Source organism: Patagioenas fasciata, chromosome 14 (genome assembly GCF_037038585.1).
Source record: "Patagioenas fasciata isolate bPatFas1 chromosome 14, bPatFas1.hap1, whole genome shotgun sequence".
Classification (NCBI taxonomy): domain Eukaryota; kingdom Metazoa; phylum Chordata; class Aves; order Columbiformes; family Columbidae; genus Patagioenas; species Patagioenas fasciata.
The window spans coordinates 15,979,237-16,006,943 of NC_092533.1; the positions used below are offsets into that span (position 1 = coordinate 15,979,237).

General features: G+C 39.6%; 1 protein-coding gene across 2 annotated transcripts in view; it reads left to right on the forward strand.

Moving 5' to 3' along the window:
- SLIT3 (slit guidance ligand 3) overlaps positions 1–27,707 on the forward strand; it is a 488,520-nt gene that overhangs the window by 40,508 nt on the left and 420,305 nt on the right. For both annotated transcript variants that reach the window (XM_065848802.2, XM_065848803.2), the window contains exon 5: positions 7,126–7,197. In XM_065848802.2, coding sequence (XP_065704874.1) covers positions 7,126–7,197 — 72 coding nt within the window. The remainder of the gene's footprint in view (positions 1–7,125; positions 7,198–27,707) is intronic.

Consider the following 27,707-nt stretch of genomic DNA (forward strand, 5'->3'; position numbering starts at 1 on the left):
ATAATGGCCATAGTAACTGAGACCCTAAGTGTAGGTCAGGCACTGTCATGTCTCCAGTTGAAACTCTCTAAGGAAGAGCAAATGAAGAAAAAGTGAATATGTACATAGATACATGTGCATTACATAATGGCATAGATCACTTGAATCATCAATTTGGGCTTTGTAATTAATATTAATTTTTTTTCTTAATTGTTTGTCTTCTATATCCACATTAAGGACTGATGATATGCAGTCAGTTATTACATAATTTAATTGCATGTTGTGTGGGAAAATTAACTCCATTTGTTTTTTGAAGGTACCATCAATAATGTTTGATACTTCCAAGTTTTTTTCTTGTATTACAAAAGATGAGATCTGGTTTTTATCACCTTCCCTTGCTTCATGATTGTACGAACCTTTAGTGTATTGTCAGCTGTTTTCCTTGTGGGGAGTCTGTGTCTACTGAGTTGTTCCAATATGGAAGCTGCTCTGTAATTCTGATCATCCTTACTGTCTTTCTCCAGACTTCATGGGATCCTTTTTCAGTGGAAATTCCAAAAGTTTTCAGTCTTTGACATGTGGATATACCGCAGATTTATGTAGAGAAATGATTTCATCCATTACTCTTCTAACAATTTTAACACTTGCTCTATTGATTGCTACAGAGCTGTCAATTGATGTTTTCATGGCTCCGCTTCCTAAGAAGTGATTTTCAGGTTTGAGACTGCTGTTGTGTGCATGAACTTAAAACGTGTTTCCTTGCATATCTGTTAAATTTTACTTGCCATTAATTATAAATGTCATTTTGCCATTCAGGCACTAAATACCATCAGTTCTTTCTGGATTTTATCAGCCTTCACTTCGTATCTTCAACAAACTTAGTTACTCCCTACACCTCCAACTCTTTGGCTCACCCATGCGTATGCTGAACACTTTGGGCCAGCATAGAAGTCCTTTTCTGCCTCTGGTGACCTTCTTACTCTTTCCCACAGAATCCCAGAATGTCAGGGGTTGAAGGGACCTGGAAAGCTCATCCAGTGCAATCCCCCCATGGAGCAGGAACACCCAGCTGAGGTTCCACAGGAAGGTGTCCAGGCGGGTTTGAATGTCTGCAGAGAAGGAGACTCCACAACCTCCCTGGGCAGCCTGGGCCAGGCTCTGCCACCCTCACCATGAAGAAGTTTCTTCTCAGATTTAAGTGGAACCTCCTGTGTTCTAGTTTCAGCCCATTACCCCTTGTCCTATCATTGGTTGTCACTGAGAAGAGCCTGGCTCCATCCTCCTGACACTCACCCTTTATATATCTGTAAACATTAATGAGTCCCCCCTCAGTCTCCTCCAGCTCCAGAGCCCCAGCTCCCTCAGCCTTTCCTCACATGGGAGATGCTCCACTCCCTTCAGCATCTTTGTTGCCCTGTGCTGGACTCTCTCCAGCAGTTCCCATTTCTGACAGTGCTGTTAAAGACTCTGCCTTTTGGGAAGAGTAGGCAAGTCTCTTGGTTTTTAGTTTTTAACAAGTTTTCTTATTTGCGTTCTGATTTCTTGGTCTCTGTTTGCACTCTTCTCTCCCTACTACTTGTCTGTTTTCCTGCCTGCTAGGTAGCTTAGCACTGTTTCAGAAAAGCAGCCCTTTCTCAGTGTATAGCTCACCAGTTGCTTTTAAAGGTATGATTAGTTATCTTCTTGTAGGTAATGTATCATTGTGTTTGCTTTGTTTCATGCTTATTTTATATCTGCCCTGAAAATAATGTCATGCAATATTCAGAACAATAGTCAACAAGTAACCTGAGCTATATATCTTACAAAATAATGCTGACATGTCTCACTGTCTGCAGCATTGAAGGAAGGAGTTTTTCTTTTATTAAAAATTCATGACCACATCTAGTAAGTATCAAGTTTTGTTATATAAAGCTATCATTCAAAACCATTGTGGTTGGGAGAGATACTATGCATATAGATGTTATGGACATCATTATATATAATATATATGTTTTATAGAAGTGCTCCCGTAGCACCCTGGTACTTCATACACTGAAGTTTTAACTCTCTATTGTTTTATAACGTGATTAAAAGAGTGAAACCATTTATATGTCTGATTCCATATGAGGGATTTTAAGAGGATGAAAACATATTGTATGCAAACACGACTAAATTCCTAGATAAGCTTATATCCTAGACTGAATTTTTTGGTTTACTAAGCAATCTTAGTTATGAAAAGTGTGCCAGTAATCATTTCAGAAGAAACACTAGTTAACTTTTATAGTGAATTCCTGCATACAGAAATACAGGTTTTCTGCCTTTACTACATACAGCTTCCTAAACATCTTCTAACAACAGCACAGGTGAATATACATTTGAGCCTAGTGAGAGTACATTGTGCCAGAAAGGCGGTCCTACCTAGATGCCTTGGAGGTGACCTATGGACTCCTGGAGGCCCATTGCTTCCATGCCGAGAACAATTGTGTGTGGTTGGTGGTCGGTCAGCTTTTATGAGTCACTTATGGGGGCTTGAGGAGCAGACTAACAAAACAGAATGTGCTAAGTTGTATTTTTGATGCATACTAGTGGTTAAAGTAATCTGGAAGATGGAGGGAGTTGCAGTGTATGGAGACTGTTGACTGTACAGTCAGCATGTGTCTAGTCAGACTTAATAAATTTGACTCAATGCAGGTATTGCCAGAGTTGATATGACTCCTGGAGAGCCTCTCTGCACAGTTCTTCAGCTTCCAGGAGGTTTTATTAGTCTGGACTCCATGCTGTGCACATCCAGAGTTGCTTCTGATCCAGCACTAGAGCTAATCTTTAGATGATTATGCATCATTCTGCCCAGTGCTCTGAATTCCCGGAATACTTTGCAGGTCTTATTAGCTGTAAAACATTCAGTTCAAAATACTTTGGAGACTGAACAGCTGCTTTCTCATCCAGCAGTCCCAGGTCAAATAACCTGCACCAGATCTCGTCTGGCTCTGCGCCCCAGATTCCTTCCTTCCCCCGGCGTCCATTGGTATCGGTCCGGCAGTGGTTGGTGCTGTGCGTGCACAGGTGCTGAACGCAGGGTGGATGTTCTAAAGTGAGAGAAGGGGACAGATCCAAGATGTTAGTTGGTGTGCTTGGAGTCCCAGCTGCTGTTCCCAGTTTGAGCAAAGGATTCAGTGTGACAGTTGAAATCTGGCTGATTTTGCTCATGAGAGAGTGTAAATGAGACTGTCTTTAATTCTGGTCTGCTCTCCAGATTCACAGAACTGATGTCATTCCTCAATGATGTAGTTAGCTGCAGATGCAAAAATGTCTTGGCTTTTAAATCCAATTTCCAGACATCATATCTTAATGTCATTTCTACTTCAAATAAGACACGAATTTAAAATTTGGAATATCTATATTTTTAGTACAGTGCAGTCACAAGAACAATGGCCAGAAAATAATTTTACAAGATTTTGGCTCATTTCATTATGATTTCCTTATTGTGATAATATATGGCTTCACATTTTCCAGGGTAGGTTATAAAATCAGAAACACTGTTGTAATTGGAATTAAACACCTGACAGAACAAGACTTAGGCAGTAACATGATGGTGAAAGGCTCTCATAGGCAAGCGTAAGGAATTTCCATACCTGTATTTGGGGTGTTTTGTGTGCGCAGGGGCTGCTGCACTCTGGTTTTCTTACATTGAGCTCAGCCTGTGCTTGGGAGTTACTTCTAAGGAGCAGCTGCACTAGAGCTTGTACTGTCCTGGGCTTGCTGGCCTACTCCTTGTATTAGAAGTTTCTGTATTTTGTCCTAGAGCTTACTGATAGATGAGGATGAAGTGATGTTCTTGTCAAATGGTGTGTTGGGAACTATTCCACTACATTTCATTTGTTTGACACTTCTCTGTCAAACCGGAGGAAACAGTGCTTATAAATGACCATTCAGAGCATTTGCTCTTTTCATTATATAATTTTGAAACACTTCTGTGTTTCTTTTATAGGATTTAGAAACATCCTGTCTGGTATATTGATATTGCTGTATTGAGAACTTTCTTAATGGCCTTCCTCTCAAGCCCAGGAGGAGAAATAAGATGTGTAATTGGGTTTTTCGCTAGGCTACTGGTGATGTTCTGGCACATAATAAATATTAATATAAACATGTTAAATCTATCCTGCATCAAGTATGTCTAAATTTATATGAGGTGATCTAGTCTTACGCTGAAGTGAGTATTGCAGTAGGAGTTAGTTAAACACAGTAGGTGATGTTCAAGAGAAACAAAACCCTATTCATTCTCTTGAGTTCCCTTGAGAATCAAATGATGAATAAAATGATTTTGGCAGGAATTCCGACTTGAGGTAAATCTTAGAAAAGTGACGGTTGGAGAGTTCAACAGCTTGAAGCGAGCCACCAGTAGCCAAACATCTTCAGCTGTTTGTTACCTCAGATTCACTTAGTTATCATTTTCTACCATAGCCTTGGCTTAGGGGCTGCAAGGCCTCCTTGTGACACAAGTGCTGTGCCCGTGCGGTGTTTTGAGGACAGGAGCAGTAACCTGTGCTGACGGGATATTTTGAAAATCCAACTTATATGAGTTAAAGCAAAAGAATAACATCACCAAGTTATTAGTCTTGATAGATGGATTTGGCTTGCTTACTGCTGCAGGATAGGAAGACCAACACTTCATTTATCACAATATAATGCTAAAAATATTAAGTTGAGACCAATACAAAATGTTTGCTGCCAGTGAACAGTAGGTCATAATGTGAGCTTTTCAAATGCATCATTGTGTGTACTTTACTTCATGTGATGTTTGAAAGAAAATCAATACTAAGGTAATGTCAGGATGAAATGTTAAAATGCTTAGGATGATTTTAAAAGGCAGCTGAGAACTTGCTTCATCTGTCACAGGTAGGACCCATACAGAGAATAGAAAATCACTTAACATATTTGATGATCTGGATTAATTTTGTAATGAACTAGGCGGGAGAAAATAATGTTAGCCTTTTTTATTTAAGAAGTTGTTTGTGTCACTGTAAATTGTAAATATTTGAGTTCTCAGCTTACGAACTTTTGAACCTTGAGAAGACAATGTTTTGTTTGTTTCTATATACATTTTCTTATCTGTTTGTTGCTATTCGAAGTCCTGTTGTAGAAACTTAATCTGATTTGGCTTGGTTTCTGTGGTTTAAAACAATATGCAAAAACTTGGCATTTGTGAGATCCTAGCACATAGAGAAGATTCTTAAAACATATTCCTTGGACATCGCTTTGAGATAAGGAACATCACTTTGGATTGGCAGTGGGTAGTGGCAGGTACATGGTGAGAGCTGAAATGATGATCAGACACAGTAACAAACATCAGACAGCTCTGTGGAACTGATGCATTTCACTGGCAGTCTTGATTTCATCTGATCGATAATTAAGTTCAGCATATTTAGCGTCTCTCAAGAACTAATGGTGATCTAAATGAGTGAGGATGGAACTCGAGAATGCTAAGACCTGTATTATCATAAGTAAATTTTTTTTGTACTGTTTTGTCTTGCTAAGCAGATCAACTATTCTAGAATATGAACATGCTTAACTGAAAATATTAATTTGATGATTAAGTAGCACATTGCTATCAACCTTAAATTAAAGGAGATTAAGTTTAATTTGCCATAAAGTGTGAAATTCTACTTGAGTAAAGGAATCCAGCTTAAAACCTTCCTACGTACTTTCCCAAATGCTTAGTGTCTCTCATGTTCTTGTTCAGTGTTTCATTTACTGGTTTGTTCGTTTATCTCAAATGTAATTGGGTAGTCATCAAAAGCACTGTGAAATAATCAATTATTCTACCTGCTTAAGTTAGACCGTGGTGTGTCTAACACATAACGTTTAGGCTCTGTAAGCAAGCTTGCGAGTGCAGCCTTTGATCGGGTCTAGGTGTCAGGAAGAGAAGGAAATATTCCCCTCTCCCCCATCACCCCTTGATATTGCAAGACGTGTTCATGTGGTAACCATATGAAAACTCTGATGTATGAAAACCCCGCAACATTAGTTTGATCTCCAAGGAAGGCCTCTCAATTCTGAAAAATTCTTGAATTCTGGTAGTGAAATTACTCAGTGTGCAAGAAAACTGGAAACCAGATACTGAGTGCTGAGCTACTCAATAGTTATCTGAAATTTCCAGGTGTCTGCTGAGATCCCAACTCTGGCAAAATTAGATCTGTTATCAAAGTTAACTTTTCAGGTAGGCTGGGAACAAAGGAGGCAGAAATACAGGCTTTAATGTGAACATATGTGACAAGTCAGCTTCCTATTTACAATGGTGGAGTTGTATGTAATTTAGGTCAATGTCATTATGTAAATAACAGCGTTAGGGCTGTGAAATCGACTGTTTTCATTGTCAGCAGAAAAAGGATGGTAGAAAATGATTTTCTTCTAAGCAGAACGGCTTGTGGAGTTGTGCAGGACTGTTGTGCCTTTTAGGAAGGAGGGGAAGCTGAAGCTTTTTACAGCTACCAGGCTGGGGCAACTTGTAACAGTTGTGTTCTTGTTGTGGTCATCAGTGTAGAGCTTTTCACAGTTAGCAAAATGGACTAATGTATAAACATTAAGCAGTTGTCTACAATGTTTCTGGAAAAATCTTAAAGATTAGGATTCTATAATATTTCAAGTCACCTATAGTTGTCTGGTTACCTGTATGTTCATATGGCAATTCTTAAAAATAATATCTTGTGTGTATACTGTAGAAATAATAGCTAATCTGCAAGTTGTCTCAGTTGGTCAAGTTACTTAATTTACTGTGCCTACATTTTTGGAAGGAGAGAGAAAATCCAGATACCTCCTGGTAACTATTGTTGGAGTGATGGAAGCCGACCTTGGGGGCCGTAGGGCTCACTGTTAGGAGGCATTCATAGCAAAATTAAAGAAAATATATTTGTGTACTCATCCATATTAAAACATTCAAACTTTGTGGTGACTGTCATTTCTCTCCCTACCTGAAGCACATAGGCAGGTGGTCTCCAGACGGCATGGTCTGTTTGGCTTGTGTATGAATAACATATGAAATGCATTCTATGCTGAGTTTGTAGCATGAGGTTTAATACAATTGGAGCTTCATGTGTTTATGCATAATGGAATAACCTTCTTAAATTTCAAGATAATCTAATTTTTTTTTGTAACTATAACTCTCTTTAGGCGTCTGAACAAGAATAAATTGCAAGTTCTTCCAGAGCTGCTTTTTCAGAACACACAGAAGTTAACGAGATTGTAAGTACGATCTCATTTGTTTCTATTGTTTGTGGCTGATTATTCAGATTTGCGTGTTTGTATTTTGACTGTTGTGATACATTTAATTTCTGTGAACTTAGAACTGTTAGATAATAAGTGTTCTCAAGATGATGTGTTAAGTTTGCATCTGTGTAGTCATAATTCAGTAGAGCATAACGATCAGAGGGAAGAGAAACTACATATTTTTTCTGTTCCTTGTATGTTCACCGTGATGACTTCAAGGTAAGCGATTTTCAACCTTCTGTAAAGAATTATAGAAACTATGTAAAGTGCCACCTTCTCATATCCAGTTGTCATGGAGGCACCCCGAGGTTAGTTTAAGGGACGAGAGGGTCCAAAACAACTTCTATTAAACCGGTGAGAAATAGGGTTTTAGGACTCCAAAAGTGACTTGAATACAGGTTCGGATATCAGTTGAGGAAAATTAAGAGGCAGCAACTAATACAACAGGAGGTCCACGGTGAACATGCACATGGCTTCACCAAAAACAATGCTGGAGCCTTCCCTGACTCCAGGAAGAGCACACACTTGCTTGAACATGGTATGGGATTATTTTAAAGGGATACATGTACCCATATTGAGTATGGAAAGTGTACACTCGCGATTCTGTGAGGGTAAATTTATAATACACTCGCGATCCTGCGAGGAGAAATACACGTGCAAACGTGCATGGAATATTACACGTGCTTATGTGGAAGCACAGGGGGAAAATACACTCACGATTCTGCAAGGATTAATTTATACGTGTGCTCATATGGAGTACGGAAAGTATGCGTGCAAATGTGCTCGGAAAGTATAAATACACATGCAAATGTGCACGGAAAGTAGATACACCAACAATCCTGCGAGGGTTAATTTTACTTACACACGTGGCGGCAAGGCAAGTGGAGTCTCCATCGCGGGGGCGCAGTGGCTCCTGGTGGCAGTGGCTCAGCTCATAACTCCAAGAGATTGGGCGCAAGGGGCAGAGTCTTGGCAAGAATCCTGGTTTTTTTATACTGGCTGATCAGATCTGATTGTGGGCATTCCAGAAGCTTCTCTGCACCCCCACACTGGCTGTGGGTGCCCCTGAAGCCTCCAAACATCCCCCACAGTGGCCGTGGGGCGTCCAGTGGCTCCCTGGCGCCTCGGCGCTGCCTTCTCCTAATGGCCCTGGCCGGGGGGCTTTGGGGCCAAACAAAAGCAGCTGTCAGCCTCAAGCAGCAGAGAGAGAGGGAGATGTGTCTACTCCTTCCATAGAGAAGGAGGGAGGGAAAGAGAGGAGAGTTTGCATTCTGCCACACCAGTACAGTCTAGATGTCCACAGAGGGAGATGGCATGCTTTTATTTAAAAAGTTAGCCTGTTGGCATAATACAGATTGTTATAACTTTTTTTAGTTTAAAAAAAAAAAATATTTTTAAATTGAGGCATTGTCAGGCAGATTAGCAAAGTTATGGCTGCTGGCTTGTCAGGAAGAAGTAATAAAGGAGAGGTAAAGAATTTTTGATCTCTTTGAAAAATAAAAACTGTGTTATAAAATGTTTAGATGGCATCAAGACCAGTTGGAACAGAAAGAGAAGACTAATAGGAGCTTGGCTTTTTTTTGGGTGAGGGCAGGGGGAGCATGGTGTTAGCGCAATGACTGAATGATTTATAAAAGAGATTTAAAAAAAAAAAGTTGAGCCATGTGGGGTTTTCATAATTGTTTTAATACCTCTGTATGCAGACAAACCATTTAGGCAGTGAAATAATTTTTTTCTTCCTGTGGAAATATAAAACACATGGTGATGGTGAAGACTAATTTTGGAATCAGCTGACTAATTAAACAAATAGGGTCTTTGATGTTTTAAAAGCAGACACATTGAATGGTATTGTCCAGTGTGTGATACTGATATAGCTTTGGAGGATTTCTGTCGTCAACTTTGTTGTTGCCGGAATATGCTTCTGGAAAAACTGTTCAAGTGAATGACATTGTTCCAGAGATGAGAAATATGTATAGAAATATAAATAATTGCAAATAATAGCTGTCTTTTAATCTCAAAATCCACTTTAAAAATCTTTGTTAGACTTGTTTTTGCAAGCTTTGTTGCAGCTTTTGAATGCACTAGAAAATGTTTGCTCAATGGATTTGCTAAGCTTGAGTGATTTGGTTATATTTCCTAATGTTCTTTTTGCATGTGTTTGAAATTCTGTATCTTGAAACTTCTCTTGAGTATGAAGTGTGAGCCAGTACTGACTTGCAGATACCGTTATCTGGTCTCCAGAAGATGCCAGTTATATTTATTTTGTAGAATAGTTGCTTCATGTAGGTTGTGATGCTTTCAAGATGATGGTTTTTTTATAGAGTTTAGATGTATCTACTAACACAAATTCCAGTTGAACATGTTGGAACTTCCTCTGTGAGTGGTTGTGCTGTACATGATCTCATCAAACTCAAAGGAACTTTCTGGTGATTTGTGCTTTCAAGGGAAGGTTGTGTGTGTTGAGAACTTGTGTGCGTCTGCCTTACGGAACCTTGCACAAAGAAGCGAAGTGACAGTAATTGAGGCTTTTCAATACCAGAGTCATCATGTAATCATGATACCTTATAGTTCTTAAAAATAAGGGTAATAATTTGGGGTTTAGAATATAAAGATTGCAAAGAAGTTGCATAAAATGATTAATAAGAATGCTGTGTTCTGTAATGCCTCCCAACGGATGCTGTTGAAACATTGTCTTCACTGGCTGACATTCAGAGTCCTGCTTGCTGCTCAATGATGCTTTATGTAGATCACTTCAGCACTGTTAGTGGAAATTTGCCATTTATTTCGAAGATACAAGTGTTACATAAATATCGTGAATATTTTAAGTAAATCAACCCTAGCTGAGTGAACCGTTATGGTTCCAATGCAGTTTGGTTGTATGCTTTTCAGTGATGGGATAAGAATGCAAATTATGCTACGTAGTAGAATTCGTAGAAATACATGCATGTATATGTATTTTCATACTTTGAGGCACAACAGAAATGTGAGTCTAAGAGGGTTACTTCCTTTTCATTGGGTGTGTGACTGTCTTGGTCCTACTGCTGGTCGAATTTCCGAGCTGTTCTCTCCCATAGCAAGTGTGTCATGACTTGTCTGTGGAATTTACGATGAGTGAATTTAAATGGATGTTAGGAAGTGTAGATAATAGCAATCTCAATTTTTCTTTTCCATGGTATAGGTATATTACTTCTGTTGTCATATTTGCAAACTGAGTCTGGGCCACCAAGCTGTGAGTCTATTATTTTACTCTAATAGCTATGATCCTGATAAACCACCAAGTACAAAATTGAGTGTTTTAATTGTTAAGCTTGCTACAGTGCCAGCGGTGCAAAGTTTTAAGAACTAAATATTGCTATGCGGTATGGCTAAAATGAAAAATTTGACCTTATTTGCTGGAGAGAGCGGCTCATACATGGTCTTGTCCACATAGCAAATACAGATGCAATCAGCAGTGATTCTTACAGCTGCTCTCTTTAGCAGGCATGTGGTAAACTGTAACAGCCTATGACTTTGTTAATGAAAGTGCAGATTCAATTATTTTAAAATATAAAACTAAACTCAAAGGGGACATTTTAAGTTGGATAACTTGATAATCGTGTGAAAGTTGGGTATATTTATTAGCATTAATGGGATTAGGTGGAGATGGAGTGACTGCCCTGCTTAAACACGCAGGAATTTTGTGCGCTTGGAGGGTTTCAGGGAAGAACCTGTTAATGTTTCAGGAGCAGTTAAAGGTTGCAAAACAAGTGTGAGGACTTTTCACAGAGCTCTGTCGGCTGGGCTGAAATCTGCTGCTGGGTAGACTAAAGGAACAAACCTTTTCATCTAGTCCAGTGTCAAAGTCTCCTCAGCCTTGTTGCTGCTGGAAATCAAAATGTAGAATGTTAATTTTTCCTGTCAATTATGTTTGAAAAGCTGGAGGACAAAACCTGTTTGGTGACATCAGGTTCTTCTCTTGTTTCACATGTGCACTGTTCTCATAGTTTGGGACAACTCTATCCCTGGTGGTTTGTGTTTGTCACCAGACTGTGCTTATGGCAGGACACTGCGCATTTTCACTGAAATGTGGTCTAATAAGTAATAGAATTTAATTTAGAATGCTTCTTAGGTTAGAACTACTTCCTCAGTCACTTAGCTCCAGTAGCTTTGCCTTTTTTTTCTCCTGCAATGCTGAGCTACAAGATATCCTTGCATCTTTCACAGTGCTGCTTAGTCTTCATTGTCACATCTGGTTGATATTAGGAGCGGGAATATATATATATAGGGGAGTAAACCTCAGATGGAATGTGAAATGTCCCACAAAATGAGTTTCTCATAAGGTTTTGGGCCTTTTCTTCTAGAAGAGTGGCTTTGAGACTCGTGTGTTTTGTTTGCTTTAGTTTAGATCAGAGTTTGAAGTTTAAGTTGGATGGTGAGTGGAGCCTTGATTGGATTCTTCAGTGGAAGTGTTTGCTGTTGCTCTGTTGCCTTGATTTCCTAGATTTTAAAGCAGCTTAAATCTTTCATCTGGGATAAATAAGTATCTAAAAGTGCCTGAGGTTTGAATTATTAGTGAGAAAACTGAATCAAGGAAAAAGCACTCAATAAATTCAGAAATGGATGCAAGCAAGATATTGTATATGTAGTTTCAGATACTATTTAGTAATATCTAGCCATAAAGAAAAAGGTAGTATTAATATGAGTGGTGAAATGCACAGAAAAAGTAAATTAAAATAAAACATGATTTAACAGGTATAAAACTGGGATTTGATCCCAAGATAATTATTTTCTAATAGCCAAAACAACTCAGTTTATTGGCCAAGTTGTAAACAAAGCTTTGTGCATACTGAGATCCTGAGTTTCCTTTGTGTGCGCAGCTGGTATATAAAATGATCAGAGTGCATCTGCTTTTCACTAAAACCCAAGTATGAGGTACTTAAATATCTTTAAAAACAAAACACCAACACTCCAACATGTAAGAAAATGTTTTATTGTTGTCACTTCCATACCTGAAGACAAACACTAAGTAGTCGAGGTAAAATTCCTTTGTGTGGGTAAAAAAAAACTCTTAAAAGTGCTCTAAACTCAGGTCTTGCAGTGAGGGTTAAGACCTCCATCAAATTTGCACCCATGGAATGTTTATAGGGTCCATTCACTATTAATGGACTCTCTTAGTTGTCACTTGACAAGACAAACCAGGCTCTGGAAACTTAAACATACTGAAATCTGGTACCAAAACTGACTAGTTGAGGTATCTGTTAGACTCTGAAATAAAGTAGTTTACTTTTTAGAGTAGTATCAGAATCTAGAATTGAGACTAAAGCTGAGTGCTGTGAGAGCAGAGCCCTGAGAGCCACCTGTTACATCTCAAGGTTTTTAAACTTTGTAGTTATGAGTGGCCTAAGGTCTTGCTGTATTCATCTATAGTTATTTCCGAAGGAGATTGAAGTAGCAAGATCAACAGAATGGAGATATTGAGACAAATGATTTGTTTTAATGGAATGGGACAACCAATAGAGTGCACTATCAGCAAGTTTGCTGATGACACCAAGCTGGGAGGAGTGGCTGACACTGGAAGTTGTGCTGCCATCCAGAGACCTGGACAGGCTGGAGGGTTGGGCGGGGAAAAATTTAATGCAAGGGCAAGTGCAGAGTCTTGCATCTGGATAGGAACAACCCCAGGTTCCAGTCTAAGTTGGGGAATGACCTATTAGAGAGCAGCGTAGGGGAAAGGGCCCCATGGGTCCTGGGGACAGCAGGGTGACCATGAGCCAGCACTGGGCCCTTGTGGCCAGGAAGGTCAATGGTACCTGGGCTGGATTAGAAGGGGGTGGTCAGTAGGTCAGAGAGGTTCTCCTGCCCCTCTGCTCTGCCCTGGGGAGACCACACCTGGAATATTGTGTCCAGTTGTGGCCCCTCAGTTCCAGAAGGACAGGGAACTGCTGGAGAGAGTCCAGCGCAGGGCAACAAAGATGCTGAAGGGAGTGGAGCATCTCCCGTGTGAGGAAAGGCTGAGGGAGCTGGGGCTCTGGAGCTGGAGAAGAGGAGATTGAGGGGGGACTCATTCATGGGGATCAATATGGAAAGGGTGAGTGTCAGGAGGATGGAGCCAGGCTCTTCTCAGTGGCAACCAATGATAGGACAAGGGGCAGTGGGTGCAAACTGGAACACAAGAGGTTCTGCTTAAAGATGAGAAGAAACTTGTTCCTGGTGAGGGTGGCAGAGCCTGACCCAGATTTGTCAGTAAAGCTGGATTAGTGGGAATGCTTTGTGCAGCAAAGCAAGCTGAATTTTAGACAGAAAAACATTTTATACTAAGTATACTCTAAATGAATCTTGAATGCTATTACTTGATTTCTTAGCCTGAGGTCATTCATCTTCAGTCATGGAAGTGTAAGATTATTATTATAAGTCTTGCAGTTTTCTGTTGAGTGTGTATCTCCTAATTGTAAGTTTATGTTTCCCAGGGTAGCATTAGTGACAAATAGTCACTAACAGTGACTATCAGTAATTACGTTTGGCTTTTTAAAGTGCTACTCAGACAGTAATTAGGTAATGCTTCACTGAAACAAATTGGGAAGGGAAATGCGTCACTTCAGTGTTCAAAGATGGAACAAAAAAAGGCTCAAGTAGGGGAAAGGGGGCTACATAGTGACCTTCTAAAATGATACAGGGGAATCTTGTGTTGGACCCCCTACATCATGCTGTTCCTTTTGGTTAGTGGTTGTCAGGAATTATCTGGCATCTTTCTCTGTATACAACTGCTGCTTTTGGGAGGATGAAGGAGGATAATAAGTGAGAACTTTAACTTGGTCCACTGTCATTTGTAATGATGTGTTTAAAACGTGTTTTATCTGATTATATTTAATGTAATGTTTTCTTCCTCAAAATAATTTAAAACACTGATATGCATCTTATCTGCTTTTTATAGCTACAGCCATGCATTTTATTAGATGATCTAGGTTTTTTAGTTCATTATGCAATAAATGCATGTTAATAGCTAGTGAGGTCTGTGTATCAGTGTAAACCAGTCAAATACGTAAATACAAGTGTGATGCCTATAGGAGGACCAGGAAAGACTGAATATCTGTTTGACCTTTGTTATTAATTTTTTAAAGGCAGATTAGAAACAAAGTGCTCACACACACACAAAACATAGCAAATGCTTCTGAAGACTTTCCAGGCAAAGTTTTATTATTTTTGCTGGCTTTAATACATTAATTGCTCCATTTTTCTCCTCGAGTTAGGTGTTAAACCACATGAAAACTGCCTGGAAGCAATGTTCGTTCTGTAATTCATACACTTTGGAAATGCTGGTGAGAAATGCATGTTACTGTGTGGCTGTGCATACTTACAAGCAATTTTGATGATAAATTTATTAGACACTGAAAACCTCTGTAGTCTGTTTAATTGTTTATTGTATTAGTTTTTAGTTTTATTTTTCGACATTACTATTTGCTGTCTCCTTTCTCAATTTGTGTGTTTCCTTATGATTTTCGTGTTTGCGCGGTGTGTGTATCTGATTTTGTATAAGTAGTTTCATTAGATAACTCCTAGTAGGGGTAGCTGGAAATCATTACTGCTCTGCTGAGGAAGCTGACCTTGTTGAACAGAAATATAAAGGTGCTCAGGTGCAATATCGTGTCTTTGTGTGCTGTGCCTGCAGGCACAAGTTGGCCGGGCTGAGTCAGTGACTTTGGGTTTGAGCTTGACCAGGGCAGCGTGCATGAGGTTTTACCAATGTCTCCTTTCCTTTGGGTGTGTTTATTGCTGAGATGTTTATTGTAGTGAGGAGGCTGTTTCACATGTGTAGATTCGCCAAGAATTTGCTGCTGAAAGCCTTGTTAGAGCTGCTGCTTGTAAACTGTCCTTTGCAGCCTGCTCCTTAGCAAGCCTGAAGTATCAAATCATGACTCCTGATCAAATTCAGAGTCTTCTATCTCCTGGCTGTCTTCAGAAGCTGTGTTTGCAAAAGCAATCAGTTCATAAATTTCCTCAGTGTCCTCTTTGTTTTTCTGTTTGTTCCTTTTTCCAGCAAGAAATATCTCACAGATTGCTGACTCTGAGCTCCATTATCGTCTCACATGAAAGCAGGATCCTGACAATTCAATTGTTACATGGCTTTGAGTTATGGTGTTGCCATGACAAAATAGCATGGGCTTGTAACAGTGTGTTTCTGTGGTTTTATCCACATCCAATAATTGTAGTTTTACTGTGTATAGATCACAGCAGGTCTTTTTAGAAGACAGTAAATAATTACAGTAAGTGTTTGCTGGTCTCTGGGGTGCACTTCTGGCTTGAGAAAGATGTGCATTAGGTCAGAGGCTTGTGCTGCAGATAGCTGGATGACATTTATACCATTTATCAAGCTGAAGTCATTCTGTGTATCTTCTTTTTGGCTCTGATTGTAAATAACATATGTAGCAATTTTTAAAATACAAGTATACTGGTTTTATTTGGAGAGTCTAAGGATTTTTTCCTGTTTAAATTAGTGCAGAAGATTAATTTTTAAAAAAGTGAATAAAATATTTTTTAATTGTTGTGAGAGCAGAAAACGAATGAAGACATGTCAAAAAGACAAAAGGCTGCCTCCTCAATGCTACGTTGTCCCCTATGTAAAATTGGTTATTTATAATTGTACAATGTCCAGATGGATCGTTTCCCCTCTTAGGGGAAGTAGGCGCAATTGGAGAAGGAAGGGCGCTCTTTGTGATAATTACTTCTGGGTTTTAGTGGCATCTTTCTTCTACAAAGACATCTATTGCCAACTTCTGTGATCAGGTCGTCTTAGTAATAAGGTGGTTTGTGGCAAAGAATTCTACATTTCTAGAAAAAACACCACATGTGCAGTCTTTGTGAATAAGTTGTTTTATTCAGCTAAGTTAACTACTGCCTTTCATTTTCACTGTTTTCCTATGCAATTAGAAAGGCAATGCTGTCTTTTGCTTGGTGTTCAGCTCAAGAAATCAAGAGGCTCACGATTTGGGAGATAAATTTGCCACTAAGTTGTTTTGTAGCCTTAACCATGTTGCTGGCTGTCAGTTTTCCTGAATGTGATTACTTTTAAAGCACTGTCAAACACGTTCTAGTTTCCAATTGCATGTCTTTGGGATAACATTAGAAACTATTATGCTGTTATTGGCTGCTCAATGCAATCCTGAACTGGAAAATTTATTTACCTAACACCAATGATAGCTTTGTACACTTAAGTCCAGCTCGGGACTTGGCATCAACAGGGCTGTTGTAAATAGTTTCTGATGCTTCTTAGAGTTGTTCTTAGTATCAAAAAAATGTATGTTGATAAAATTTGGTATGTAGTCACTTTAGCCAGTTAGACATTAATTCCCAAAGTTTCTGTTCTCTACAGTCAGGATATTTGAGAAAATCATGGAAACGTTTAGCGAAATTAGGCTTTTCAGAACTTCCACAGGCTGAGTTTCTGCTTTAAGTGGGTTGCAGCAGTGAGAACTCAACGAGGACTCCATGGTCAGTCATCACCTCGATAGCTGGAGATGGGGTTTCTGAGGGTGGTCACATAAGCTCTGCCAGTTCTGAAATGCATCTTTTTTCACAATTTTCAACTTGTGTGTTTCGAGTGACAAGTTAAAACTGGGGAAGAACACAGTGACTCAGCTCCTTGTTGGGAGGGCTTTCACATGACAGAGCTATTAGAGTGCTCACAATACAGTAATTGTGGGTGGGCATTATTGGCTCACCGTTTTCTTACATTAGTCTTCAGAGCTCTGTTCTTTTGCTTGACAGCACTGGATAGCTGTGTAGACTGTGGTCAGAGCATAGGCAGGTTGTTCCTTCGCATGTATTATTCCTGTAGTTATCCTGACCTGATGATTTGTAGGCAGCCTCTTTTCCCAAACCGCATAACCCTGTTAGCTGGATCAGGCGTGCTCAAAGTTTGTCAGAGTCAGATTTACTTCATTTGCCTTGTTAACATGACATTTTGGCCTTGCTACTAGAGCTAGCCTGCAAATGTCAGCACATTGTGGTGTACTTGTGCATAATATTTGCTATATGGATATAGCTTTCCTTGTTTAAAAACTTTTTAATTGTTCAGTTCATGTGTGACTATTTTTTGCACTTTCCCTATTGACTGTACATTGAAAGGAGCTGAGAAGTGTGTTGTCAAATGCGTGGTTTAGTATGGAACTCCTGGAGTCCTGGCTGCAGTTGGAATGAACAGTGGTAAATTCACTTGGAAGTTTTCATTACTGCACCTAGGAGAAAATGCAGAAAAAATGTAACTTTCATATTTCGGTGAACAGGAGATTAGAATAGGAGTGTTTAACATTTTTTTCATATTTGAGGCCACTTCCTCACACAAGGTGAATGTAGAAGCAGATTGAATTGGTGATCTGAAGCACAGACGTCTCATCTGTGTAACAGGAGAAATATAACAATGATAATGTAAATATTTTCATTGCTGTCCATAATAGGCTATCATTCTGAGGTTAATTAGTTTACATTCGTTGCCTTGTAAAAGTCCTTTCTAATATTTTGGAAATACATTGCAAATTATGAGATTTTCCTTTGGCGTGCAGAAGTGGGGGACGTGGTCATTGTTCTAGAGGTACTAGTGAGGGCTCAATTGTAAGCACTGAACATGAAGTCTTGATTTTGATCAGCAACATCAAAACCGAAAAGCCATTTCCCGTCACTGATTTCTGGCATCCAGCTCTACTGGTTCCCAGCAGCAGAGCTCGGCTTTAGCAGCAGAGATTTATTGTGTGATCCAAGCGCCCCGTGAGCTAAGGGTATGGTGGGTAAAATGATGCAAGACCAGACACTTCTGTGTTTTAATTCTCATTTGGTTTTATTCTTGACAACTGTAATGTGTGCAATGGGAAGCTTAAGTTGGGCTTTCTGGAACTTTTCAAAATGCTTCACAGGGGTAACAGGGCACGCCTGTTTAAAGTATTTCTGACACTTAAAGGTCACCGAAATGAATACTGCTATTACTTTTAAATGCACTGTGGTTACTTTTGTAATACAGTCATAAATGATCCAGGTTTTCATTATGATTCAAATGAGTTGAGAGAAGCCATGGGATCGTGCTCTGAGGCAGATGTGTGCCGGTCAGAAGGGTCAACGCGGAGCTGAACCAGGAGGTATTTGATCTAGAGGCTGGTGCAGTTCCATGTCTCACATGCAGTCTGTGTTGTAAAACTCGTAAGAGTAGAAACTATTTATGAAATAAAATGAAAATAACTTGTGCAAGTCATTAAATGTAATGGTGCTACAAGAACAGAGTGGCAAGGGCAGTTTATTATCTTACTTTTCTGACTAGGAGAAGGATGTCATACCCAGTGTGCCTTTGAGCTGCTTTTATTTCTTTACTCAATGTGACATACCGAAAATGAAGGCTTATAACTCCTTGTGCTATAAAAAGTCCACGAGCTGATTTTTAATAAGTTTCCCTTACATAATGCTTTGGAACTTAGTGGGATTATCTAAACATACAGTAATTGCTGCTGTTGAAGTTAGAGATTTTCTACAATGAAATTGCAAATACTATTGAGAAAATTGAACAAAGTATATTTGGAATTAAGTACCCGTCTTTTGCTTTGCTCTGTTAAACTCACTGATGGGCTGTTACTAGAGACCTATCTATGAAGGATTTTTCTCCAGGAAAAAGCTATGGATTTGCTTCATTCCTGTTGATGTATGAAGGAATGTTAAATTTCATGTTCTGAGTGGTTTACATGCAAGATACAATGCCAATGCTTAATGAAGTATGAGGGGGAAAATGTTGAATGCATTTGATATGAAACCAAATGTAATGCTTATACAGCTAGTTTCTTTTGTTCAGAGAATAATCTTGTTTCCTACCAGACAATCACATGAATAGAACTCCCTATTGTGTTAGTTCTGATAATCATCACTGGGTCGGTCCTGCCTCAGTGTGTGTTCTGTACCACTAAAGTGAAGAAGGTTGCTGAGTGCACTAGGATCTTATCAGTCTCCAGGCCGTAAACTGATTTTTCCACAACTAGCGTATGCACATAATCTTTGGAAGTATTGAATGGGAGTTTTGCTTTATTTCTTGTCACTTGCACTCATACCACCCTTTCCTACTTTTTCCCAGTAATTGCTCAATTAACCCTGCACCTCGCAGTTGGTTATTTGGAGCAGAACTGCTGGGGTATTGTGCTAAGCTTTTGTTAGCACTTGAGCTTTTTACCCAGAAGTGGCAGCTGTTGTAATGTCTGATGTTGGTGTTACTTGCTGGGAGTAGTTGCTGGTCGGTAGGAGGTACTTCACTTAAACAACTTCCTTCCTTCACTCTAGAGGCTTCATATTTCTTCTGCTGTAGTCAGTACTTTTGTGACTGCCAAAGACTACACTTGAAATACCAGTCCCAGGATTTTGTGTTGCAATAAGATTGGCTTAATAAAGCATGTAAATCTAGTAAGGTGATTGTACTGCGTTTATTGAGAGGATGTAGCAGCACATCTGTCCCTGAGCAAGAGCATTGTCCCAGAAGGTGATGGCTCGTCTAAAGGAATTATTATCTAGTCAAGCTCCATCATTCTTTTTCAGTATTAGTCATGGAACTGGGAAATACACATGCATGGTACATCCTTTCCATTTCTAGCAGTCCTTCTGCTAATGGGAACAGAATTAGACTAACATTGCTTAGGATGACTGTTTAGTTTTGACTTTCAAGGCAACATTTTTCAGATTTTTTTGATAAAGTGTAATTTATATGTGTCAGTGATTACATGCTCCAGAGAGACCAGAGCAATAATGGTATTTTTTTCCTGACATGTCAGGAAACAAATTTCCAATAAGCCTGGGGAATGCAACATGCTACTTGCCCCAGTTGGTGGTGAATTTCAAAAGAAAATAATGTTTGTTTTAACTGGCCTCAGGTTTTTCACTATTTTGTCTTCAAAACTGGTATTTCAATTGCTTGAAGGCAATTATTTTTCTTCACTGCTTGTTACTCTTGTTCCCAAATCGAATTGCTAGTTTTTAAAAGTGAGGACCACCTCACTCTCTTACAGCTGCGGCTCATTCCAGCTCCTTTTTAATGAGCTAAACCGATTTTCTTCTGTTTAGATAAGTGTGTGAACAAAGAACCAATCACTCAGTTGTCTGGCCTGTGAATACAAGTGGCTGGAAATGGACCTTGTGTCTGATGGCAAAATGTAGGGGAGATTATTTTAAACTAGGTAGTTAAAATTTGTAGATTATCTATGTAAATAAATACAATTTTATGGAAAGTGTAAATGATAGACTGTTAAAAGGGGACACTTATTTGTTACTATTCTGTGTTTTGTTTTAAGTATCTCAACTCATTTCATAGAGTACTTCCTTTGAAAATAATGCCATCAAAAGGCAAATAATATTTCTCCTTTCATTTAAGGCACATTGAACATACCAAAATGTATGGAAAAGTGAGACCTTTTGACTCTAGCATGACTGTAGCCTTGTCCCAAAAGAAAGAGAGAAGTTCAACAGAAAGTTTCTTTAGCATATTTTTTTTCTGTGCTTACATCAGTGTTTGAACATCAGGTTGTGGGGATTAGTTGTATAAATAGAGGTAGTGTGGCTTGTCTTGAATGAGCAGTCACTGGCCTGTTTAGGGGTGTTTTATTTTCCCCATGAATATGCTAAATTTTTAAGGATTTCATATTATCACATTGTCAAGCTCAATTGTTTTTCCTGGCTTTCTTGCTAAAGTTTAAGAAAGAATGAAATGTATTAAGCTCCCTTGACTTTGAAACTGGCTGTGCTTGGAGTGGGAAGTTGAACCCCATGACCTCCAGAAGTCCCCTACAACCTGAAATATTCTGTGGTTCAATATATTATTTACAGTATTTAATGTCATGGTTTGGAAACTTTTAGCTGGTTCAAGGTTTGGCAGTTAATGTGGATGGGATACTAGACTGTGGGTTTTTTTTTCTTTTTTCCCCCCTCCTATTCCAAACTAAAGATTAAATGTAGTAGACAGGATTGTTGTGGGTGCTGGAAGATATTGTGCTTAAGAGCTGCAAGATTGAGCTCAATCACCAGGATCTTGCAAGAGTGTGAGGTGGGGTTTCTCAACTCCCACAAAATTTGAAAGTCATCAGGAGCCAGAATTGATGAACTGCTGCTAAAGTAAGTAATTTTTAGCTATCTCTTGCCCTAAATTGTGCTGTTTAGATCTGCTTGTAAAGTTGGCTTTGGTATCCTTTTCAGAGGTAGGATGTGCCTTGGTATTTGGTATTTTTTACGTTTGATCTTGTTAGCATCTCATTGTGAGAGCAAGTTATTTGCTGTATCCCTTTCTTGAACATGACCTGATTCTGCCCTGTTCAAAACCCCCATGTAACAACAGAATGACTTGCATGGTAGGCTGTGTTAAGATTATTCTATAATGCACATAGGTGCTTCCCAGTTTCTCCTCCAATAACAATAAGGAAATAAAGGAGAGTATCATATAGATGGCTCATGGTTTATTTCTGCAGGAGCCGTGTTTTTCTGCCTCGTACAGGAGGACGAGTGATGAGATGCCCAGCAGGACGTTGGGGGTTGGCGCTGCTCATACCGTTTGTAGCTTCTTACGGCTCTTGCGGTGGAGATGGCAGCTGCCAGTTGGCTACCAGCCCATTCCCCTTCCTGGCCACAGTCTGGGTGCTCATGGTGCTGTAGCAATAATGCCAGCCTGCAGTTTTTCTAATAGCATTGGGCTCTCATTATTGAAAATGCTACAGTAGTTTGGATTTTTTTTCAGAATGCACATTACTGAATCTGCCAAGATTTTCAGTTCTGCTCTGTGGCATTTTTGTGGATGTATCTAAGGGTAAAATTTGAAAGGAGGGCAAATTGGTCTCAACCTCGCAATATCTAAGAGCATAGCTTTTGAATTTGAATTATATTAACTTAGTTTTAGGTTGCAACTACAGAAATATGATTGTTCTATTTCTGATCTTAATCTTGATGATCTTGATTTAATTTGCAAGTTTATTTCCAAACAGCCTCTAAGGTAATGTTACTACAATGTCAGCAGTCTATTTAAATTACCAGAAAAATCTCAACTATTTTAAAAGGATGGTTAAAAGGAGATGTTATCTTCATGTCCACTGGGTTATGCTGAATTTCAGATGTTTTAGATTATGCCAATGTCATGGGTTTGGTTAGTGAAGTAAAAAATGAGCAGATTCAAATAGATTTAACACTATATAAAATGAGATGAGGTGGTAGAGTTGGGATGACCCTTTGGAGAGGAATATTGTTGAGTCTGTAGTCTTTAATATCATCTGTGCTTAGGGAAAAATCAAAAGTTTATCCCTGGGTGTTTTGGAAATTAACACAATATTTCCAGTGTGCCTATCTTAAAACTTGTCGTAAAGCTCTAGCTAAGGAAAATATAACACTGTTTCTTGTATGATTATCAGTTCACCTCACACTGAAGGGAATGGCTTCATGGGGAAGGATCAACTTGAGTTAGTTACTTAATTCAGTTACTGAATTACATACTTTTACTTAAATGTGTATGTCAAAAGATTTTTTTCAAGTAGTGTTTCCTCCCCCCAGATCCTTACGGAGTTCCTGTGGGAGCCTTGTGTATACAAAATCATCAAAAATATTCCAAAATCCTAACACGTGTGTTTATACAGATTAATTAGTTTAGAGTTCTCAGCTAGTCAGCCAAAAAGAGTTACTGTGCTCAGACTGGTATGACAATCATAGGTAGTACGTGTGGTTATTGCTAACTGTGAATGATACAAGTATTTGAATTTTAGGAAGGTTTATTTTTGAAGAAAAAAAATGAAATATCTGAAATTGCTTTATCTTGAGTAGGAAAATTGTATTTACATGCACAAGAGTATTTTTTTTAATATTAAAGTTTCAAACCAAAATGCTTGGTTTGCTTTTAAAGTGTGTGTCAGGTAAGAGCACCTGCTGCTTGCATTGCAGTGGTTGCAAAGCAGCTTTGCAGAAGGAGCCGCTTCCCCAGGGGGCTCTGGGCTCTGATTGCGGGTCAGGGGTGCGGGTGGAAGGTTTTGCAGCCCCGAAACTGTGGGACTGGTGCAGCAGGGCCCAGGGATGCGTGTTGTGATTGACAGCCCAAGGATACAGCAAATAGTTTCAGCATGGCGAGGCTAGTGAAGTCGAGAGGGCAGGTTGGGGGGAATTTCAGCTATGTCATGGGAAATGGCCACAGCCAGACTCCTGATTAGCAGGAGAGTGCAAATCCTCTGGGTCATTGCCAGGGTTCAGGAGGGCAAAACACTGCTGGGCTATCAAATTGTTGCCATACTTTGTTGAAAAGAGAAGTGGGAAGGGGGGAGAAAGAAGGAAATCTGAAAAGTTAATAGCTACTCAGCTGCTTTTTCTTCAGATTAAAAGAATTCTCTCATGAATCAGCAGTGATTTTTCTCTTATGAAATTTACCTACAAGAAAGGGTCTTTTTTGTGTATTAGTGATCCCAAAATGGCTTTAAAGTGTTTTTTTTTCTGAATCCTAAATTGAAAGAAATCATGGAGCATATTGAGGGAATAGGCAAAAGTATTTTACTTTTTTTTTTTTCTAACACTAAGACTGTAGGCTAAAAAAGCAAAGCAGAAAACTGAAACTGCTTTCAAGACACTAACATGCATTGAATCGTGGTGTGAGGCAAGCTGTTGTAAATACCTGCCGCGTTGGTCAGACCTGCTGTGGGTATGATTTGTGAGTGCGCTCAAGTAGAATTTTCCTGGTTCTGGGATACTGCAGTTTTCCGACTCAAACCCCTTTAGTCGTTCACCTCAGTTAAGTAAACAGAGGCACTTGCTTTTGCGCTGCTGTGGTTTTTTCCCACCCCTTGGGTCTGGGAACAACTCTTGTGCCAAGCTCTGAGCAGAGAGAGGTTGTGCCACTGCTCCCTGAGACAGGTGGAGGCCAACCACAGTCAAAACCATTCCTTTTCCCCTCACCCCATGTTTTTAATACTTCTGAATTACTCTGGGAACAGGCTGGAGATCGAATTGATTGTAGCAGCTTGTTTCACCGTAGGAACCCACAGCGCAAGGAGTTAGTCAGGTCCTTTCTGAATCACTTCCCTGAAGAGCGGTGGAAAGCGTGGGCGCTTTGTGTGGGCTCCCAAGGGATGCAGAGCTCCGGGCTCCCTGGCGTTCCTCCTGTCTGGAGTCTGAGTCTCGGTGACTGTGGTCACGCTGCTCTTGCTGCCAGTCACCTGCTCTGGTTACTGAGCATCAGGATGCTGAGCTCCCTGGTTGGGGAACGTGTTCCTCTGCATGGTGACCAGAGCGGGGAACTGACTGGGGGGGGGACAAGACAATTCCTTTTACCTGTGTTAAGTGTGAAGCCATGCAGCCTTGTTTCCCGATCACCTGTGCAGGTGCCGCTAGCACGCCAGCCAAGGCAGAGGCCATTGAAATGATCAAGGCTGGTGATGCCACAATTGCAACTGAAAGAAATGCTGGTCAAACTGTTTCCAAACAGCCTGTGCGTCAGGACTTACATAGGACTGAGATTTATTTTCTGATGGCTGGACTGCTTGTATTTATTTCTTGCTCCCTCCTTTCACCATACTAATGGCATTTCCAGTTGATCTTTATTATTTTTTCATTTCCTTACATGTTTTACTAAATACATTTCAATAATGCAATTCCGCATTCTTTACTCATGTGAATGTTACAGAAAGCTAAATGTGAGTCCCTGTAGTTTACATGTCAGTAATTATAATGGTTGTGTTAATCTGATTGTTTGAATTAAACTATCCAGCCCATTTCTTTAGTGATTATGAAGCACTTACTGGTCAATGTTTCAAGAATAATACTGTAAATGAGCAGAGGTTTGCAGATCTCTATACCAAACTCTGGAGCTCTTTCCCACGTAGAGCCGTCCTTCCTCTGCTTCTCTGCACAGAGCAATGAGAAGCAGCAAAATCATCCATGATTTATGACACATGGTTTAATATCTGCTGTGGAAGCTGAGAATTGTTTGCTGCAGCCCCAGATTTAAATGAGGGACTGTTTGAGCAGTTGAGAGATCACATATGAAGCAGGAAGCGTTTGGCTGGAGGAAACGCTTTGTCTTCACAGTGATAATGCTGGTGCATTCCCGTGCTCAAAAAAAGCCAAACCTGTGAAAATGTAAGCAATATATAAAAAGTATTTGGAATGGATCTGTGTTTATTATCATATAATATTTTTGCAAGGTTAGGTTGAAGCAATAGCAGCAGTCTAGTAGGGCATACAGTGCTTGAGATTCATGTGTTTTTTTATGAAAAACATCCATTTCCTAAATGAGTTTTTTCACTAAGAAGAAACTAAAGTAGAAGTAGAATAACCAGGAGCTGCAGTGAAATAAAGTTGTTCACATGTGGTGACATCGGAGTCTCCACTTTGATGGGAGACTCGGGATTTGGGGCATGTCTCATTCCTACAGGATGAATAGAATTGATAAGCATGAAATGCAGATCTGTTCTGTATTGTCAGCAGTGTGCTGTTGTGGGCTCTGTTTGCATAGAGTGATATGCAGGGTTGGAAAGGTATCTTGGAAGAAATCTTAACATCTTAATAGAGGGATTAAGAAGCTACTGCAAGAACTTCTAACCATGTAATACTGGAGTCAGAGGATGAGGCAGTGCTATGCTATGGTGATGAGCGTGTTCCAGTGTAACCAATGACAAAATATACTGCTGCTTCTGGCAAATTTTTGAGGGAGAAGGGAGGAACAGGAAGGAAGCGCAGGACAACCTTCAAAGGATGGAGAGGTAACAGAGGCATCCGGCAATATATGCTAATAGCTCTGAGTTTGCTGCATTCTTAAACAAGATGAAAGCATAAAAATGCCCAGGTGTGTAAAAGAGATTTCTAGTTTGAATGTGTGGATACCATAATGACACACATGATGACTTTGAAGCATGTTTTTAATTACATTGTTTTCATGTAGTACTGTGTGTGAAATATTTTGATCTCATGTAGGAAGAGGAGTTAGGTCTGCACAATGTGAATGGTGTGAGAGCTTTTCAGTGCATTTCTGCGCCTGGAAATACTGGCATGTTGTTCCCCATCATCATCGTCTCAGACCGAAAAGGAAACGTAGAACTGCTGAAAGTTGCGTGAAGAATATGGTAAGAAATCTTCTGTCTTTGAAGGTTGCCATATGTGAAGTATTCATGCGTGTTTTGAAGATGACTTGGTTCTTGGGATCCCTGAAGGTATTATATTAAAGAGGAATGAGAGGGTGTATGTAGCAGGCTTGTCTTTGGCGGCAGTTTGACAGCACAAAGCAAATCACAAAGCAAATGAATAAATATGGTAACTTATTGTCTCTTTCAAAATTTAGCACAGTTATAAAACTCCGTCCAACTGCGTTTTGTGATCTGTGTGGTCTGTCTTCTGGCGATTAACATACTGGAAATGTAGCAGCTAATGTTCCAGAAATGCCTCTGTAAAGAACTGTCTTAATCCTGATGGGCAAGGCTTCTCTTGTTCTATCAGATCATGTTGTTCTAATAGCAAAGCATACATGTTTTTACTATTGGCTGCCTTACTAACATGAGGCCAAATTTCCAGACTAATGCATCTTCCAAGTAATGAAATTACTGCAGTTGGGTTGCTGGAGGGAGAGGTGTGCGTGAGGAACTGTGTGCTGGGAAAACACATGCCATGAGAATAATGAAAAGTTTCAAAAGGCAAAATGGGAAGGAGTGGCTGCAGTTCATGGAGACAAATAGGCTATAAATTGCACCTTTAATGAAATTGCATGTTGGGCTCAGAATTAGACCCATAGGAAACAGATAGTGGACCACTTAAAATTTTAAAAAAAATCTGCTTCTGTTTAAATACAGAGTCTTAATTCTCTGTAGCTGCCTTGCAGTAACTGTGGTTGCCCCATGCGGTGCTTCCCAATCTGACTGCCCAGCGTCCATCGGACTTCTCATGGAAACCCTGCCATTCTGTGGTGTATTCATTCCAAAAACTGGCAATTTCTAATCACTTCTGGAAACATACCCAACTTACTGCAGCTCATTACCTGCTTCCATATCGAGCCTGATGAAGATAATTTTCAATAGCAGTTGCTGCAAATCATGAGAACTGTTTTGCATGTGTGGCTTTGGGGAACTAATCTTCTGCACAGAAACAAAGTAAGATGAAAAAGATTTCCCCCCAGGACAACAATATATTATGAAACATGGAAAGAGGGCCCTTAAAAAGAGAGCCTGGAGTAATTTTCCATTCTGAGACTGGTGGAACAGGACTCTTGAATGAACGTGGCAAAAAAGACTCCATAATGGTGAGAGTTCGTTTTGCACCTGGATGATGCTCTTAAATGCTGGGCAAATCAACTTGTTAGTCAGGGAATTGTGTTTCTGTGAACAGAATGCCTTAGATAAGCTTTTTGGACACTTACTTATTTTCATACTTATTTTCTAACCTTGTCTTGAGTTTTGTGGGACTGATTTATTGCTGGTTTTTGCTTTGCACCTTACCATTTAGGACACAGTTATTTGGATTGCTCTGTAGGTTTTTTGCATTGCTACTGAATG